A 20,282-nucleotide genomic window follows, 5' to 3' on the forward strand; every position below is an offset into this window, starting at 1 on the left:
ATTTTTGACATACGAATGTAAACAATATCCACAATTTCTGTCAGTTTTATTGTTGACAAAAGTGTAATCTAGTAAAATAGTATTTTATTCCCAAATTCTAGGGATAATAACACTGTAATAGTTGTTAATTGCATTAATTTCTGTACCATTTGGAAAAAATAGGTAATTATCTGTTAAATTATTAATAGTGTACTTGACTATCAATAATATCGTCCCAATAGCATTTTTTTTATTCTAATACTTGTTATTTTTAATGAAATAAATACATACATTAGATTTATAATAAAATTATAGATTTGCTATTAACTGTACATTTATTTATAAAGCATAATAAAAATCGAGATGTAAATGTAAAACTGGATATAGGTTATGACAAATTTTACTCCAAAATATAATTATAATCCCTGATAAAGTGTTGCTTCAATCCTAGTTACCTATTGGGTAGCCTTGTTTCTGTTTATTCTCTTCAATATTTATCTTTTTTTAATTTTGTTTTAGTAGGATACATGTAAAGGAAAACTTAGCAGCTTAATGATAATATCAAATTAATATTATGTATCATATGTATGCACAAAAACATTTGTTTATTGAATCAGTTATTTTAATTCGATAAAACATTTGTTATCTGAGGGCCTCTAATGAAATGTTTTTCAAATTTTTGGAGCTGACCAACAAATTTATTATATAATTTAATACATACTGTTAAAAATTATAAAAATGTTAATATATTGTCTTTTTGGACTTTTATTGTAGGATTTATTATGAATGAAATGTTAAGTTTCATTTACTCGGTCTACTTCAGTATGAACAAAAACACAAAATTGAGGCAGAAAATTTAGAATTACATTTCATGGTGGATTCTCTCTGTATTCCTTTGTATTTATACCACAAGGGCCCTGGTGCAAATATATTCACAATAAATTTGCCATTGTTGAAGGGTGAAAAAAAGAACACTCTTATAATCTCTTATCATTTTATATTGCATTTTTTTTAACCTAAATGACATAGAACTTACAATCTAAATGACTAATTATTAATAAGTATTTCATTTACATAAAGTTATGTATATAAAAATTAAAATAATAAAATTAAGAAATCACATCATTACTTATTAAGTAAATAGTTATATTATTTGCAACAATAATTTTGTTTCATCATCGCGGTCTGGGTTTACGTTCACTGGATTCTTCAGATGAGCCTGTTAAAAAAAATATGAGTATTATTTTCTGTTTGACTGGAAAAGAATATTATATAGGATTAAGTCCACCTTTTGTAATGTTGACCATATTATAAAAAATAAATAAATTATTATAATATTTTTGTAACATCCAATTTTATAGTAACTACCCATATAACTATATTTTTTTTTTAATTTGGAAGTTTTCTACTCTATTTAATACTGGTATTAAATGACATAGTGAACTTTATCTGATATCTCATCTAGATCTCCCAACTGTCTTGAATGTTATTTTATGTTAGAAGTAAGCTAAGTAGCTTTTGAATTAATAAAATAATATATTTTCAATGATATTAAATGTTTTTGCTGTTAACCTATTTTTGAAGGGGGAAAGGGATTGTTAGTTATGGGGTCTAATAACCTAATTCTTGATGATAATAATAATGATAGTTGTTATTACTGATCTAAGTATATATAGGTTAATAAGCTTATTTCTATAAATTATACTATAATGAATGTATAGGTATAGTGCTAGAAAAAAAAAACTCAAATCTGAACTAAGATGCCTGATCCCCATGGGTGTAGTGGGCAAATATCCATCTCCAGCAGTGGGATGTTCATGGATTATTATGGTGGCGATAAAGAAATACCATATGAGCGCCGACAGTTCCGCCCCCACCAGCCAGGCTCGCACTGGCACACGCCGCCGACGCACGTCCCGTGCCAGCAGGGTCGCGTGCATTCACCCCCGCGCATCCCCACTTCGCAATGGTCCCCGCCGAAGCCGATGGGGCAGCGGCATTTGTTCACACCTTTGCACCGTCCACCGTTCAGACATGGGATTACACATTTTGCTGAAATTGGGAAACACTTATAAATATTCCTAAGGTTTCATTAAAATATCTATTGTTGAGTTTACAGGTGATGGTCACCACTTTCCATTAATTGGGTCGTCAAATTGTTTGTCATTCTAAGTTGCTTAAAAAAATACGATAAACTAATATAAAAATTTATATCTAAACACCTGATTAATTTGTGATACTACGTAGTAAATTACGTGAATAATATTTGCTTTCCTTTTTTTATACAACTTAGAATGGCAAACAAGCTGACGGCCCACCTGATGGAAAGTGGTAACCGTCGCCTGTAGGCGTGACCAGTACCGTGGACATAACAGAGTATACTGTTTCGCCTACGATACCACTTATGCGTTGCCATTCCTGAGGACTCTGGTGTTATTCCTCTGTACTCAGTAAATTCACGCCATATCCCACCCTTCAGACCGAAACAGCTATACAAACGCAACTGCTTTATGGTTGAAACACGCATGGGACAGAGGTACTTAAGCAAATTTTTATATAAAATTTTTTGTACAAAGTCTCCCTCTGGTGAAAAAGGTTGCTAAGATCTCTTAATATAAGGCCGCACCTGTGCCCAGCGACTGTAACAGGACTGTAACAGGTTGTTATCATAGGATCCTTATCACGATGTACAAATAATATCACCATCATTATCATATCAGACAAACTGTCCACTGCTGTACATAGGCCTCCTACATAAAGGGGGATTTGCCATTAGTTGCCATGCTTGGCAGGCGAGTTGGCAATCGCAGTTAGCCTTCGGTGATGTTTTAAGAGGGACGCTGCTGCCCATCCCTTGACCATTAAGTTCCCTTAGTCGCCTCTTACTATTTCCACGGCAAAAAAGGTAGCCTATTCGAAGCCGGGTCTACAAGGCAAATAATATAACTGTCTACTTATAGTTATAATAACTGTATTAATTTATCCATTTTATATCTTAAGTAAGCAAGTAGAGACTACCAGAGGGATACTTTGTACAAAAGTCGTTTGCTTGGGTACCTCTGTCCCATTCGTGTTTCTACCGTGAAGCAGTTGTGTTTGCATGGCTGTGTTTCGGTTTGAAGGGTGGGATATGGCGTGAATTTACTGGGTACAGAGGAATAACATCTGAGTCCTCAGGAATGGCAACGCATGGGGGTATCATGGGCGAAGCAGTATACTCTGTTATGTGCATGGTACTGCTCACGTCTATAGGCAACGGTTACCACTTTCCATCAGGTGGGCCGTCAGCTTGTTTGCCATTCTAAGTTGTATATATAAAAAAAAAAGTAGAATGTAAATAAGGAATATGAAATTGTTGAAAACAATGCCAATACTTACAGAATTCACACCTTAATCCATAATACCCTTTAGTGCACTGGCAGGTATCTTTTTGTATGCATTTGCCACCATTCAAACACTTCTGTGAGCATATACCTGGAACAACTTATTTCATTAGACGTGCATTCTCTTTCAGGCCAAGTGACAATGGTTCGACCGACGGTTCGGTTGCTACAAGCAACGAGACCACATGTACCTTATTGGAAAAGAAATCCCCATGTAAGTATATTTGTTAATATCATAATTTATAATAGCTGTTTCTCGCGGCTTTACCCGTGTGACTTAGTATATAAAATATCCTGTGTTAGGATATAACTTACCAGTGTATCAAATTTTATTAAAATTAAAAATGTGTTCAAGGGTGATTGAGTAACAAACATGCAGACATGTAAATAACCAAATACATACATACTAAAATTACATATATAAACGAATAAATATATATAAATAATAAACATATATAAATATATAAACACATACATATATGACATATACTATATTATACACGAAATTGAGAATAATATAAAGTACTTACTGCTCGGATAAAGTAAAAAAGTGAGCGTAAACGTTTTTTTTGTAAAGACGGTATTATCTTATTATCATATTTATATACTTAGGAGATAGAAAGACATTTTTTTTATTGATTTTTTAATATACTATTATGATTTTATTATTGTCAACCTAATGAATAACTGAAGACTTTTTTTTTAGTTTTTATCGTAATTAATTAATAATAATAATAATAAGAAGTTTATATCGAAATAAATGTTACAAACATTTTTAAATATAGGTGAAACCCTGCTCCCTAATTAGGTAAATCCTGTACTTTAGGATAAGCAGTGCTCTTCCTATACGGCTTAATTTTACTACTTTATATATATATATATATATATATATATATATATATATATATATATAAAAGAAACAGTAAAACTTAACTGAAATAACATAACTGAAGTTATGTACCTACCCATCAATGCACTTGCATGCATATAAGACTATAAAGCGAATTTTTGTACTTCACAATAAAAATAGAGATCTGTAAAAATAATTTATTGGCAACTAAATAAATGAAAGTCATATTATCTCGTCGGCAATCTAACAAAATGTATTTGTCATGTTTGCAGTTGGATAAAATGATACGTGTGGATCACGCAGGTGAACTGGGCGCGGACAGAATATACGCGGGCCAAATGGCAGTGCTGGGCTCCACAGCCGAGGGGCCGTTGATCAAGCATATGTGGGAACAGGAGAAACGACACCGCGAGAAGTTCGAAGAGCTTATCAACGAGTACAGAGTGCGCCCTACCGCGCTCACACCGATATGGAACATAGCTGGTTTTGCACTTGGAGCTGGTGAGTGTAGTTGCTTGTAAACAAATTTAAGAGGTACATTTTACAGAGATATGAGCCTGATAATCTTAATAATTTCAGTTATATGCTGTCAATTATAATAAACCTGGGCTTAGGTCTTCTCTATTATTTAAAGACATTTAAAGCAATTATAAAAATTTATGAAAAATAATGAGCATAGACACTAATTTATTTTACTATTTGAGGTAATAGAATAGTGTTTAATTTTTATAGAAAGTCCAATATGACTATTATTTTGTTATTTATTTATTTTATTTATTTAACACTTTATTACACCAACATAACAGGATTTGTTGAACAATTTTCAATACGTATATAAGTACAAAAGGCGGTCTTATTGCTAAGCAATCTCTTTAAATTTAGTTAAAATTAAAATAATTACTTGTAATAATATTATTAAAATAATATAGTAAAAAGTTTGTATCTCAAAATCCTGAGATTTTCTTTTTTTTTTTCTTTTTATTTTAGAACATTGAGGTGGCAAACAAACATACGGTCCACCTGATGGTAAGCGGTTACTATTGCATATGAACGCCAACAATATCAGGGGCACTACGCTCTATCCATCATTTTATTTTTTTCAGGTACGGCACTTCTGGGCAAGGAAGCTGCAATGGCGTGCACTGTCGCGGTAGAAACAGTCATAGTTGATCATTACAACGACCAGCTTCGGACGCTTATGGAGGACCCCAACATAGACAAGGACATTCTGGAGACCATCACCAAGTTCCGTGATGAGGAACAGGAGCACCACGACACAGGGATCGAACACGGCGCCGAGCAAGCGCCGTTCTATAGAGCTCTCACTGAAGTTATTAAAGCTGGTTGTAAAGTGGCCATAGAGATATCGAAACGCATATAGGTTACTATTATATAGTATATTTTTAAAATTACATAATATTTTACAGAATATATTGCTAGTTATTTAGACTTGTCTATTATTTATCAAATATAAAAAATACAAATCCTTAAAAAAATTAATCTTCAATTGTAAATATGAAGAATATATGTATATATATATATATATATATATATATATATATATATATATATATATATATATATGTATATATATATATATATATATATATATATATATTCTATTGTACATGTAATTTAATACATAGTCAAGTCAATCATGTATTTGAGACCAGAGGGACACTTTGTACAAAAGTCGATTGCTTGGATACCTCTGTCCCATTCGTGTTTCAACCGTGAAGCAGTTGTGTTTGCATGGCTGTGTTTCGGTTTGAAGGGTGGGATATGGCGTGAATTTACAGGGCACAGAGGAATAACACCTGAGTCCTCAGGAATGGCAACGCATGCGGGGTATAATGGGCGAAACAGTATACTCTGTTATGTACATGGTACCGCTCATGTCTATAGGCGACGATTACCACTTTCTATCAGGTGGGCCGTCAGCTTGTTTGCCATTCTAAGTTGTATAAAAAAAAATTGCATAAATATAGGTATGAATTTTGTTATATAGTATAATATATTTAAAAAATAGTTTAGATCGCCATGTTCCGCCGTTATTAGGCATACAAATATTAAACTCTTCGTTAAAATGATTGAATACAACACTAAGCCTGAATTTAAGAAATTTTGATGTAATTATTATGTACTGTTAAAATTAGGCATTGCGACAATCAATGTTACAGTCATAAAAAGTTATAATTTAAATAACAAATACACTAAAATTAATAAATATACAATTTATACATAGACGACGAAGCCGTGGTTTAAACTAAGGATAAATTATTTAACAATTACATGGCCGTAGCTAGGGGAAGGGGGGAGGAATTGAGGGGCGATGTGTCCTATGTTAAAAGTTCCAATGCCCTACCTTAAAATGGAAGGCCCCAAGAAAATTAAACCTTAAACATATGTTCTAGCTACGACCCTGTACAATTAAATTCACATACCTCCTTCACAATTCCTGCCTTGATACCCCGGCGGGCATGAGCACACCCCCGGTGCTGTACAGTTACCGCCATTCAAGCACTGGGGGTAACAAAGCGCAGTACGGCAATGCTGCCCCATATACCCATCGGGGCACTGGCATATTTTTTCATGGTTGCACCGACCTTGATTAGCACATTTTTTGTCGCATTCCGGATCCGGTTCTGTGAATTTATTTTTTATTTTTATCTTAATAAATATCATAGCTATATTAATTCTGTTTTTAGATTTTACATTTTTTTTTCAAATTCATCCAAAAAATAAAATTGAAGTGTTTTATTTTGGTATTATTTATTTCTGTTTCTTTTTATAAATGACGAATTAAATTATGTATGGAATGGAATTACCAGTGCTAAGTATCGTGGGTCCTGGGTTCAATTCTCGGGACAGTCAATTTAAGAAAGTAAATCACTAATAATGAGGAATAAAATGTGCAACCTAATCATTTACTGCGATCGTCACTATATCTCACAGTACACGTGAATTCGATTCCGTTCTAATACATACATAATGTCATTAAATATCCGAAGAGACGACAGTATCTAGGTTATTGGGAGAAATTATGGAAAAGTATGTTTTGATATTCACTACAATGGCTGTGAAATTGCAGGGCACAGAAGCATAACCCCTTCATTTTAATCATTATTTCAGCTATTATTCGCCCACTGCTGGACATAGGCCTCCCTTATAGACTGCCATAAGGAACGGTCCTAAGCCAACTGCATCCACTGACTCCCTGCAATGCATTTGACGTCGTCACTCCATCTAGTGGGGGGAGGGGTCGTCTTATACTGCGTTTACCCGTACGGGGTAGCCACTCAAAAACCTTCTTCATAACCCCTTAGTTTTCAGAAATGACAACGTATGAGGTCTATCATGGGGTATATATATATATATATATATATATATATATATATATATATATATATATATATATAGTCTGTTATGGCTATTTTTTATGTCTATAGGTAAAGGTTACCACTTCCTTATCAAGTAGGCTGTCAGCTTGTTCGCCATTCTAATTTGCATAAAAAATAAACTAGTTACAAAATGCCTTTATGGTTTAAACCATTCTGTGCATGAAGTAGGCCTGGTCCAGACCAGGTCCACCTTATCATCATCATCATCATCATCATCGCCAACTACAATCGTGTAGATATTTATATTCCATTCTAATCAACAAATAATTCTCCATAAAATCTCTCTCTGTTCTTTTCATTCAATTCATCATTAAACAGATTGTTGAAGACGATGTATTAATGATTGTACCAACATTAAATAGGGTACCAAGAATAACACAATATCACTAGCTTTTGCCCGCAACTTTGCGTCAATTTTGGAAGTAGGTAACCTTTTCTAGACGACGTGTAAAATATACACTAGATTTTAAATCAGACCTTCGGAAGGACAATTCCTAAAGCATATTAAAATGAAACATGATACCAGAATTTAAGTTCGACTTACAAGAAGAAAATCGTATGTAATTTTTTTTTTGTTTTGACTTCTATTGCTCTTAATAAGATATCTCATGTAATTTTTTGTTAAATTTCTTCTATGTACAGACATTTTACCAGAAGAAGATTTTGTACAAAAGTCGTTTGCTTGGACACCTGTTTCATTCGTATTTCTACCGTGAGGCAGTTGTTTGCATGGCTGTGTTTCAATTTGAAGGGTGGGATATGGCTGTGAATTTACAGGATACAGAGGAATAACACCTGAGTTCTCAGGAATGGCAACGCATGGGGGATATCATGGGCGAAACAGTATACTCTGTTATGTACATGATACTGCTCATAGGCGACAGGCGACAGTTACCACTTTCCATTTAGTGGGCCGTCATCTTGTTTGCCATTCTAAATTTGCATAACAAAAATTACAATTTAATTACATTAGTAAGATTTGTTTCTATCAAGCATGATCTAGAAAGCAAGCAGAATGTATGTACAAACCTAAAAACGCAAATGCTGTGAGCAGAGGCACCGTGAGTTCAGCCAATCAGCGGACTCCGCGACAAGGCACCAGAAAAAACAATGCATTCGTGTTAATACCGCCTGAGTGTACACGCTCAGGCTTGCGGCGGGCCGTAACGCACACGACACAGTTTAATAATAGCCACTGCCTATAATAAATGTTTACCGTGTGAACCGCCATTATGTTTATTTATTTATATGCTATTTTACTTTGACTTGTATTATCGATAGTATATATGTAACAAAAATGTACACAGACGGACTTATCCCTTAAAGGGTTAGATAGATAGATACTCTTTATTGTTTCCTCCAAAAGATTACAGTTGTAAACAGAACATGAAATAATCAAAATGAGAAAACAATAGGCGACCTTATCGCTAAAAGTGATCTCTTCCAGGCAACCTTAGGATGGAGAGGAGTAATTATAAACAGTTTGATCGGAAGCACGATGAAGATTATATTATAGTAATATTATTGTAAATATATATCCCTATTCATCAGAAATCCCTTTATATATATATAAAGGGATTTCTTTCAGTCACCCTCAGAAAATTCTTCCTTCTGTTCTGATCCTTCCGCTTGTTAAGTTCCATCTTTAAAAATATACTACCTATACCGCAACATCATCACATCAGCCGTCACATCAGCTGTCCACTTCTGAACATAGGCCTCCCCCATAAGGAAAGTTTTGTCAGTAGCTGCCATGCTTGGATTGATTGCTGCATAAGATGCAGGCGGATTAGCAATATATTGGCTTTAATGATATTGTAGCAGGGACGCTGCTGCCCATCCCTCGACCAATAAGTTCCCTTAATTGCCTCTTACGACACCCATATACCGCAAGTACTATCTTTGTTCTATGTACCTATGTAATCACTAAATTTTTGCTCGTTTCTTCGTACGCGTGGATTTCAAAATTTGAAATACTAATGAATTACTCCACTTCTAAATAGCGTATAACACACATTAAAGTTTAATTTTAAATTTAGACCTTCAGGGACACAACTGTGAAAATCGTATCCAATTTGGTGCAATAACTTTTGTTTGATGCCAAAGCAAAGATAGAAACCTATAGACAAAATTTGTAAAAGTTATTGTTTTCGCGCCTACATATCAGTTTCAATATTATTTTTCCTTAAATATCACCCACGTAGAGAATCTATCAAGAAGAGTTCCTGATAGATGTTGCTAGCAATGGGTCTGTTAAGCCCCCTTATTAATAATCCATTTCCCCTTAACAATTTTGTTAGGAATATTTGGATCATGCTAGATGAAGTTATGATTTCATGTGATGATGGCTCAAGGCCGTCTCTTATAGATGGCTATTGTGAAGATATTATGTTCTACTAAAAACTATAAATGTCTAAAATGATACAAAATTTACCTACCAATGATTCAGAATTTTCCTATTAATTCAGAAATATACTAAAATAATACGTTAATGAACTCACTTGGCGACATATAGATGCAATCTCTTATGTATAAGCTAGGGCTACCATCACCTAAATTGCCAACACCGGATAGACATGGCAAAAATCCCGGACATTTGGACGAAATATGATTTTTTCCCCGGACACTATTTTGCCGAGCCTTCTTGAATGCGGGTCTACCAGAAGGAGACTTTGTACAAAAGTCGATTGCTTGGGTACCTCTGTCCCATTCGTGTTTCTACAGTGAAGCAGTTGTGTTTGCATGGCTGTGTTTCGGTTTAAAGGGTGGGATATGGCGTAAATTAACAGGGTACAGAGGAATAACACCTGAGTCCTCATGAATGGCAACGCATGGGGGGTATCATGGACGAAACAGTATACTCTGTTATACTGCTCATGTCTATAGGCGACGGTTAACACTTTCCATCAGGTGGGCCGTCAGCTTGTTTGCCATTTTAAGTTGTATAAAAAAAATATTATGGATGAATTTGTAACTAATATTTATTTCAATTGATCACCTACCTATAAAAAAATTGGATTTCCCTTGACAACAAAAGACATTTCAAAACCACTGTCGGACGGCCCCCGGACGCTCTTCAAACTAGGACAAATCCGGGGAATTCCGGACGGATGGCAGCCCTATAGGTATATAAGTAATCATAAATCCGAAAACAATGCACTCATAAAATATCTATTACCGTATTGTTCAACGTTAACACAAATCCACAGTACCTACCTAACTATACAAAGACTACTCTTTATGCCATCAAATGTTATGGCGGTTCACACCTTCGTATACAGCCATATAAATTTTTATTAGTAGCATAAGCAAAATATATTTGAGCTTGGACTAAATGAAATGCAATGTTTTAGTACCTCGCAAACGCCACCGTTTGACATTTGCACACTTTATGGGCTAAAAATGGCTAAGAAGCATGAAATGTTTCATTAATAAAGCGGATTATACTAATCCTAGTTCTAATACACCATTGTAACGATGAAACAAAAGGACAAAGGCAAAGAATTTAAATGTTATAATCAGACCAAAAATTATAAGTATATACGTTCGATAATATATATATATATATATATATATATATATATATATATATATATATATATATATATATATATATATATATATATATATATATACATTTCAGTATGGTGTATTAGAATTGTCACGAGATAACACAATTTATTTGATGTTTTTATTAAAGGTTTAGGCAAAAATAATGAACTAGTAATCATTGTAAAATACTTTCACTAATCCTCACTTTTTTATTAGATTCGTCGTATGATATTCTTTATTATAATATAAAAAAAATTGACGTGATTTTTGTTGTCAAAAAACAGCTGGGACATGCACTAAACATTAAAATAACAAAACAAGCAATGCAGTCGTCCAAAGTTGAAGGTTAGAACAAAAGATTCTGAGAAGTTCAGAATTTTATCTCGCAGTAGACACATTCATTTTACAGGCTGAATAATGCGATTTTTCAAAATTTCAAAACTTCAAACAAAGTTATCTTCCATAAAGAGTGGGCGGCTCAAGTCGATCAATGGCTGAATTTTATCTATGATATGTGTACTTAATTCCTGCCGACCAGAAGTTGTTAACTCCAAACAGTTAAGACACTAGAGTCCCTTAAAATTCACGAAAAATGACTAAAAAACACTCATTTTCAGCACGCTGTCGCTAATGGTAGGTATTTATTGAGCAAATTATTATTTGGTATACTTAAACTACTATCTATTCACCTAAGAATTACGGTTCAATAATGGAAAAATCTTCAAAAAGAAAAAACTTTGAGGAAAAATTAATTAAGCTAAAAAAAATCAATATTTTGAAGTTTTTACTTAAATGCGCGGAATCAAGCGCTTATAAAAATCAAATTCGTGTAAATTTCATTCTTAGGAACCCTAGAGAAGAGTCCCTCAAAGTTACACTAAAATCTAAAATGGGTCAGCTTTGCCGATTAGACGATTTCAAATGGAATGACTCTATCTATAACAATATCGTCATAGTCGTAGAATACTGACGGATCTGACAAAGATTACATATATATAGATCCGTCAGTATTCTACGACTATGACGATATGTTTAGACTCTTAAAAAGCAATCACTGAACGTAAATTATAAACGAATGAGATAAAAACATTACAATTAATCTTACATTGTAATTAGCCCCCGCCTATAATTAATGACCTGTATGATAAAAACTCCGTCTTATTTATTCAGTAATGTAGTATTGTTTTATTATGTATTTATTTCTAGATTTTTACCAGTTACTTGATACGCGTGGATTTCAGAAATAGAAAAGCCAACGAAACAAACTGCTCCTAGATTGTGCATCATGATAGAACACATGCCAGATTATGAGTAAGATCTTCAGGGATATAATTGTTAATACCGCATTCAATTTGATGCAGTAGTTTTTGTGTAGTGCCGGAACAAACATGCAGACAGACAGACAAAATCTCAAAAAATTACTGTTTTATTATAACACCGGGGGCAAACGAGCATGCAGCTGAGCTGATGGTAAGTGACTACCGCCGCCTATAATCACTCGCAAGATCAAAGGCGTTATAGATGTGCTGCCGGCCTTTTAACAAGAAATATGCTTTTTTCCTGTTGCTGGAAGTTGATTCCAAAGATTGGAAGAATGTGCCTTGAAAAACGAACGGTGGAGGATTGCTACTCATCAAAACGATTGGGATGGAACTTTAGTTTGTGGCGGGTTGTAAGATGGTGATTAGCAGGCATCAATCCGAACAATTCCTCAGAGCACTCTCCATCACATATTCGATAATAGATGCATAAAGATGCAACATCTCTTTTTTAGCATCCATTGATGGTATTGGAATCCCTCATATTTTTTCCTAAATATCTCCCACGTACAGTCATCGCCTCAGTAAGATAAGTATTGGAAAAATGGAGGACTTTGAAGGGTCTTAGACATTCTAAAAAGTTCTTAAATGACAATGTTGAGGGATGGGATAAACTCATCTACAGCGGTGGCAGACAACAGGCAAGACTCATTATGGGAGCCCTAACTGGACATATGCCAATAAGGCATATACTACACAAGATGGGTCTATCTTCGGACACACTGTGCAGACTGTGCGGGGAGAAATCGGAATCCATGGAACAATTGATGTGCAACTGCGATTCGTTGGCAAGTATGCGTATGAGTCTACTAGGAACGGCTTATCTAGAGCCAGGGGACTACAGATATCTTAAACCGCGGGAAAGCGTTAGGGTAACACATAGGATTTATAAAATGATGGTATAAGGCAGGGGGAAACACAAAAGATCCTTATGAGTCGACGTGCATCGGCTTAGCTGACCCCATATGAGAAATATAAGATAAGATAAGATAAGTAATCATCCATAATTTTTGCCTGTACCTTTATATATATTTGAAAACGAATTAATGTTAAAAAATAAATAAATAAAGCACGACACATGTGTTCTCGTAAAAGTAACTTTTGTAAGTAGTAAGAAAAGTAAATAACCACTTACTAAATACGATGATAGTTCGAATATCTTTCACATAGTGTAAGCACTGCACAGGCAACCGTCATTTGTTTTATTGAATAAAAAATTAAAAAAATTTTGGTAATATTTTTTTTTATGGCATAGCTACAAATACGAAAACACAGGCGAGAAGTGTTATAATGCGTTGGCGATACAATACCTGTCCTTTCTAAATACACACCTCTCTGTGCGCATTCCTTCTTTAGACTTAACTTTAATGGGGTGCCTTTTAGCGATACATTATGTACCGTTTTGAGTTCTAGACTTATACCGAAGGATGCTACGCCGCTACTGTTGCCCACACACGGTAAAAATATACTGAACTCTGTGAACAAAACTGCTATTAGTACTGAATTGAAATCCAGTATTAGATTTTTTTTCGGCCGTGTGGTCCCGGACATAGAATAGGACAGAGGGAGATTTTGTACAAAAGTCGTTTGATTGAGCACCTCTGTCCCATTCGTATTTCTACCGTGAAGCAGTTGTGTTTGCATGGCTGTGTTTCGGTTTGAAGGGTGGGATAAGGTAGTGAATTTACGGGATATAGAGAAATAACACCTGAGTCCTCAGGAATGGTAACGCATGGGGGGTATCATGGGCATACAGCAGTACTATGGACATAACAGTATACACTGTTATGTCCATAGTACTGCTCATGTTTATAGGCGACGGTTACCACACGCTTGACACACGGATTAGCAATCACAGTAAGAATTTAGTGATGTTTTAAATAGGATGCTGTTGCCTATCGCTCACCTATTGAGTTCCCTTAGTTGCCTCTTACAACGGCCACGGGAAAGGACAAGGCGACCCATTCTATGCTGGGAGTACACGACAAAGTAACGGTTAGTCACAAATAACATAGCGCTATTACTAGCAGTTAGGTATAAATAGTACAAGAGTACCTTAAATCTGTCATTATAATACTTATTAGATAATTTACAATACCTTTAGGCGTTTTAGGCACCCGGCCTTTAGTTTTGATGGAGAGAACCGGCGGCTTCAACACTTTGAGGTCGGACGACGTCAGTGTGTCGAAGTTGTACTCGTATCTCTTCCTGGACTTCCACGTGAAGTTTACGTAACCCACCTCCGAGGGTATGACGGGCAGCTTCAGCGAGAAGTTCGGGTCCAGTATGTACGGCGATATGTGGCCGTTCATTATTGCGAATATTTGCATTGATATGCCTGTAATATTAATTACATTCAGAATCATTCTTCCTTTGTTACGATTTTTTTTTTAGATTAAAAAGAAAAACATATAAATATAATAATAAATAAATATATAACGAAATGAATGTAGCAGTGTTTGTGCAAAGGACCTAACTCAGCATACGAGTATATCGCAGTTTCATATCTGAAGCTACAACATTGGTTTTCTGCAGGCCCTAATCCGTGAGTTACACGGACACATGTGTGCAAGAGATGTTACGTATAAATATATAAGTATAATATATATAAAATAGTGATAATTTGTGACATTTTTCTGTATCTTACAAGTTCAGAGACATATTCACTGTGATAATCATTTTGGCTATCTAAACTCTATACCAAATACAATATTTCCTTATTTTGTTTGGGATAGATAGATAACACCGATAAGGCTGACATATAAATTTTATTGACATTATTTTACTTTCCTTTTAAACTTAACTTTGCTGATTACTCTGGTTGAGTTATTTATTTATTTAATTCTTTATTGTACACACCAGTTATAAGAATATGACAGATGTAATCAAATGTACAAACGCGAGCTTAACTCTAATAGAGTTTTCTTCTAGCAAACCCAAAGTGGAAAAGAGCATTAATGTCAGTTACTATTTTAGTTGCTCTTCTAATACTGTTAATATTTCGTTATAGTCATATTTTATGTATTTAGTTGTGTCAGCAATCAAAGTTGTCAGCAAGCAGGCCTTACCCAGAGGGAGACTTTGTACAAAAGTCATTTGCTTAGGTACCTCTGTTTTATTCGTGTTTCAACCGTAAAGCAGTTTTGTTTGCATGGCTGTGTTTCGATTTGAAGGGTGGAATATGGCGTGAATTTACAATGTACAGAGGAATAACACCTGAGTCCTCAGGAATGGCAACGCATGGGGGGTATCATGGGCGAAACAGTATACTCTGTTATGTCCATGGTACTCCTTATGTTTATAGGCGACGGTTACCACTTTACATCAGGTGGGCCGTTAGCTTGTTTGCCATTCTAAGTTGTATAAAAAAAAAGGCAACCAGGTCCCACAAAATTTTAACAATATCAATTTGTACCAAATACGAGTATAAACTATTAAATTAAATTGTTACACTTATAAATAAATAACATTGACCTAACCTACTTTTTTTTTTTTGTATGTTAGCCAGCATGTGAATCATTCTGCAACGATTCAAATACTGGCAGTTTGGACGGTCCGCAAAAGCCCTTGGGGGGGGGGGGGGAAGGATTGTTAGCAATGGAGTTTGACAGCCCCATTTCTAGGTGTTTGATAGGCAATATGCCTTATTAGGTCGCCCTCCACGTGGTTCCCTCTGGAAACCATCGTGAACAATTCCTGTTGAATTCGTCACGATGGGCTAACTGATCTAGTTCATTTTCACCTATCATCCTTTACTGGTGCCCCGCCGGTGTATACCGATAGCGCGGGTGGGGTTACCATTCCATTATCACCTATTAAAAAAATACCCTTAGGATAGCGTTAGAGATGGCCAGGACCCTACGCATCAGAGTTTATGCTTGCCACCTAAGCTGTATAAAACGGATACGATGAGTTACCACTGAACATGCGGACTTGTCGCTCGTCTATCCACAGCGATATGTCGGAGTGCTGGCGTGCCTCTGGATCCCTATGCCCGCGGCGGCCGGCGCCTAACGTCAGCGACATAGCAAGCGCGAGCCCCGCCACCAAGCGCGCGCCTGTCGATGCCGACCGCCACATTGTCACAGTCGATGCCCTGCAACCAATAGGTAAAATAATAAGAACAGGCAACATGGTGTACTAGGGAGGAAAGGGATTGTTAGTAATGGAGACTAAAAATCTTATTGCTAGCAATATACCCAACCAGGTCGACCTGCTCGTGGTTTCCCCTGGAAACTATCATGATCAATTCCTGATGAATCATGATAGGCTAACTGGCCTGTTTCCATTCTCATCTATCACCCTTCACTAGTGCTCCGCCAGCGTATAGCGCAGGCGGGGTTACCATTCCATTTTCACCCTTCAAAGAAAAACATGGTATACTAAAAGGTTTTCTTTGGAGTCGCCGAACCAGTTTCTGTAGAAGTCTAGGGCGTGCGTAGACGAGATACGATGGTCAGTGTAAAGCAAGTTGAAGTAATTATGTAATTTCGGCTGATTTAATTCTTTTTTAATGGATGATAATGCAATGGTAACCTCACCTACACTGGCGGGACACCAGTGAAGGATAATAGGTGACGATGAAACAGCTCAGTTAGCTCACCGTGACAAGTCTAACGATAAATAAATCACCATGGTTTTCTACTTGGAAACCATGGTGATTTATTTATCGTTATTTACCTGGAAACCTTCGTGATTTATATGATAACCACGAGGAGATCGACATAACAGGGTATATTGCTAGAAAAGGGGCTGTCAATCCTAATTATAAATAATCCCTTCTCTCCCTGATTTCTAATTAGGTACCTATACCACTGCAAGGAAGGTAAACTCAGCACACAACTCTACTAGTTTTTTTGGGCATATTGACTAACTGAGGTGTAAATGTCTATGTACTTTTCTACTCCATATAGTACGTTTACTTTCTTTATAATTTCATAGTATATTTAACATTTATATATGTATAAATATATTCTTATTTATGTAGGTTTATATGTATATGTATGTATTAATATTGTATTTTTCAAATATATGTATATAATGAATTATAATTTATGTAAATATTTATTTTAATTTCTGTTTTGCTCTATTACTGCTCACCCACTACTTCCTATGCCACTGCGTTAGGTTGACTGGAAGAAATCTCTTCTAGAGATAAGTTCGCCTTTGCTAACATTGTTATTAACTTATTGTTGTTACTGTATGTATGTTTTAGTGCAATAAAGAATATATATAATATATAATATATAATATATATATATATATATATATATATATATATATATATATATATATATATATATATATATATAGTGATCGGTTTAGATTTAGTACTAAAATATGCTATTCGTAAGTTAAGATACAATCTACTCGTGTATAAAATTTTATTGAAATTCATTCAGTAGTTTTTGCGTAAAAGTGTAACAAACATAAATCCATCCAACAACTCAACGTTATAAACTTTCGTATTTATAATATTAGTAGAATTAATGATATCTAAACAAGCTCACTATCTCCTATTAGATCATAAACATCACAGAAATTATAGAATATACGTTTCTGAAAAAATATTTATTTATTTATTCAACAATTTATTACACCAATATTACAGGACATGTTGAAGAATTTTCAATAAGTATAGTGGAGTACAAAAAGCGGTCTTATTGCTAAACAATCTCTTCCAGACAACTTATGGGTAGAAAGAATTAAAGGATAAATAGGTAGGAGGCACGTTAAATAAAAATAGATCTAAACATGTGTAAATAAACACAATTATATACATACAAAAATGTATACATATATACATATAAATATGCATTTATAACACACATAATTCTGGTAGGAAATAAGGAGGATTAAGTGATTTAAGGATAGGTATTGGGATTTAACTAAGTTTTTAAAAATAGCCAGAGATTGAATATCATATTGAATGCAACTTGTCAACTCCTATAATTCTTTAAAATACAAATTTCATGGCTTGTAGAGAAAAGGAACGCCCAACAATAACCGTGTAAATGGCATAAAATTTGTTGGTCAACCATACAAGGGGCATTTCGAAATGGTATCAACAAAAAAATAGTATTATCAGAGTTAATTGATTGGGCGCTTATGGGACGTGCCTCCACAGGTATTTATCGTGAGAAAAGCCCGAGCGTGGCGCGTAAAAAACCGACAACTTCATTAAATATCCCCTGTCAAAAGTAATGTCTTCTACTTTTTTTTTTTTTCAAGCTCCCGATGTCTAATTATAGTTACGAAAGGTGTTAACAAAAAAGAAGACTGCGCGCAGGGATGCTCAACTGTTTTGTCTATCAATAGATTAGAATTAATATTTTTAAACGACTTTCAAAACAGATAATTATCTATTCGTCTACATGTTTTCTTTGTGTTACGAGATATAAATATGAGTTTTATTGTCCATTTTTTAATGTATTTTTAATCGTTTGGTTAAAAAAAAAAATCTCCAGTGTTTGCTATATGCTAAATTTATTAAGATTTGATTTAGTTTAAAGTACTAGCGTAGTACTTAATTTTTTTTTTTTTTTTTTACAACACAGGGGGCAAACGAGCATGCGGCTCACCTGATGGTAAGTGACTACCGCCGCCCATGATCACCCACAACACTAACGGCATTGCAGGTGTGCTGCCGGCCTTTTAAAAAGGAATATACTCTTTTCTTGAAGGTTATGTTGTCGTATCGGTTCGGAAATACTGCTGCTGGAAGTTGATTCCAAAGAATGGTTGTGCGTGGAAGAAAGTGCCTTGAAAAACGCACGGTGGAAGACCGCCACTCGTCCAGATGATTGGGATGAAACTTTAGTTTAGTTTAGTTTTAGTAATTGTTATTTACCAAAACATTTGAAGGGAAGTCTTGCTTAGTGTTTAGGCCAGGGAAGGTTTCTAAATTTAATATTGGATTTTATAAACGATTTTTACGCTCAATGTTGTGTGTGTTGCATTATTATCATATTTTATGCTACAATTGTGTAAAGAAGACTTTCAAATGGAACAATACAATTGTCGGTAACAAAAATCATACAGTCTAACTCCCGTATTCGGGGGGAAAGGGATTGTTAGTAATGGAGACTGAGAATCCCTTGCTAGCAATATACCCAACCAGGTCGACCTCCTCGCGGTTCTCCCTGGAAACTATGATGGGCTAACTGGCCTGTTTTCATACTCATCTATCACAATTCACTGGTGTTCCGCCAGCGTATCCCGTTAGCGCAGGCGGGGTAACCATACCATTTTCACCCATATCTATATATTGGCCAAATAATGGATATTTTAATATTTCTTTTGCAATTTAATCCCATAATAAAAAATCCCACCGACATTAATATAGATATCTGACTGATATGGGCGATATCGAAATGGGATGACCTTTATTCGTCCCTTAAAGTGCAAATGAATTTAAATATATAAATATTAGATATTGGAATGATACCAATGTTACCCATGCCTATCACTTATAGTAGGTACGTGTTTTTTTTTTAAATGGGTGATATGATAATGGAATGGTAACCCTGCCTGCGTTAACGGTATACGCTGGCGGAGCACCAGTGAGAGATGATAGATGAGTATGAAAAAAAACAGGCAGGTCAGTTAGCCCATCGTGATGAATACACTTGGAATTCAGCACGATGGTTTCCAGGGGGAACCACGTGGAGGTTGACCTGCTTGGGTACATTGCTAGCAATGGGGCCTTTAGTTTCCATTACTAACAATCCCTTCCCTCCGTACTCATGACGTTTTGCTAAGTATAAACAATTGTAATTTGTTCTTTTTTAAATAATTA

The 20,282-nt window shown here is 35.0% G+C and overlaps 2 protein-coding genes across 3 annotated transcripts in view; one reads left to right on the forward strand and one right to left on the reverse strand.

Annotated features, from left to right (window-relative positions):
• The first annotated feature begins 2 nt into the window (after positions 1 to 2).
• On the forward strand, positions 3 to 5,659 carry LOC113513089 (5-demethoxyubiquinone hydroxylase, mitochondrial). Its single transcript, XM_031913222.2, has 4 exons — positions 3 to 162; positions 3,494 to 3,576; positions 4,485 to 4,713; positions 5,316 to 5,659. The coding sequence occupies exons 2-4, from the start codon at positions 3,505 to 3,507 to the stop codon at positions 5,591 to 5,593; spliced, it is 579 nt and encodes a 192-aa protein (XP_031769082.2). The 5' UTR covers positions 3 to 162; positions 3,494 to 3,504; the 3' UTR covers positions 5,594 to 5,659.
• The window catches only part of LOC113509459 (protein shifted), a 29,028-nt gene continuing 9,702 nt past the window's right edge, over positions 957 to 20,282 (reverse strand). Inside the window, exons 2-8 of one of the 2 annotated variants that reach the window (XM_052894277.1) lie at positions 16,402 to 16,580; positions 14,583 to 14,822; positions 13,795 to 13,959; positions 6,657 to 6,857; positions 3,358 to 3,453; positions 1,828 to 2,031; positions 957 to 1,198 (exon numbers count right to left, since the gene is read on the reverse strand). In XM_052894277.1, coding sequence (XP_052750237.1) covers positions 1,155 to 1,198; positions 1,828 to 2,031; positions 3,358 to 3,453; positions 6,657 to 6,857; positions 13,795 to 13,959; positions 14,583 to 14,822; positions 16,402 to 16,564 — 1,113 coding nt within the window. In that variant the 5' untranslated portion in view covers positions 16,565 to 16,580 and the 3' untranslated portion in view covers positions 957 to 1,154. The remainder of the gene's footprint in view (positions 1,199 to 1,827; positions 2,032 to 3,357; positions 3,454 to 6,656; positions 6,858 to 13,794; positions 13,960 to 14,582; positions 14,823 to 16,401; positions 16,581 to 20,282) is intronic. The other variant, XM_052894278.1, reaches the window with a different exon arrangement.

The sequence above is a fragment of the Galleria mellonella genome, unplaced genomic scaffold (genome assembly GCF_026898425.1).
Source record: "Galleria mellonella isolate WM207_F2 unplaced genomic scaffold, CSIRO_AGI_GalMel_v1 utg200, whole genome shotgun sequence".
Classification (NCBI taxonomy): domain Eukaryota; kingdom Metazoa; phylum Arthropoda; class Insecta; order Lepidoptera; family Pyralidae; genus Galleria; species Galleria mellonella.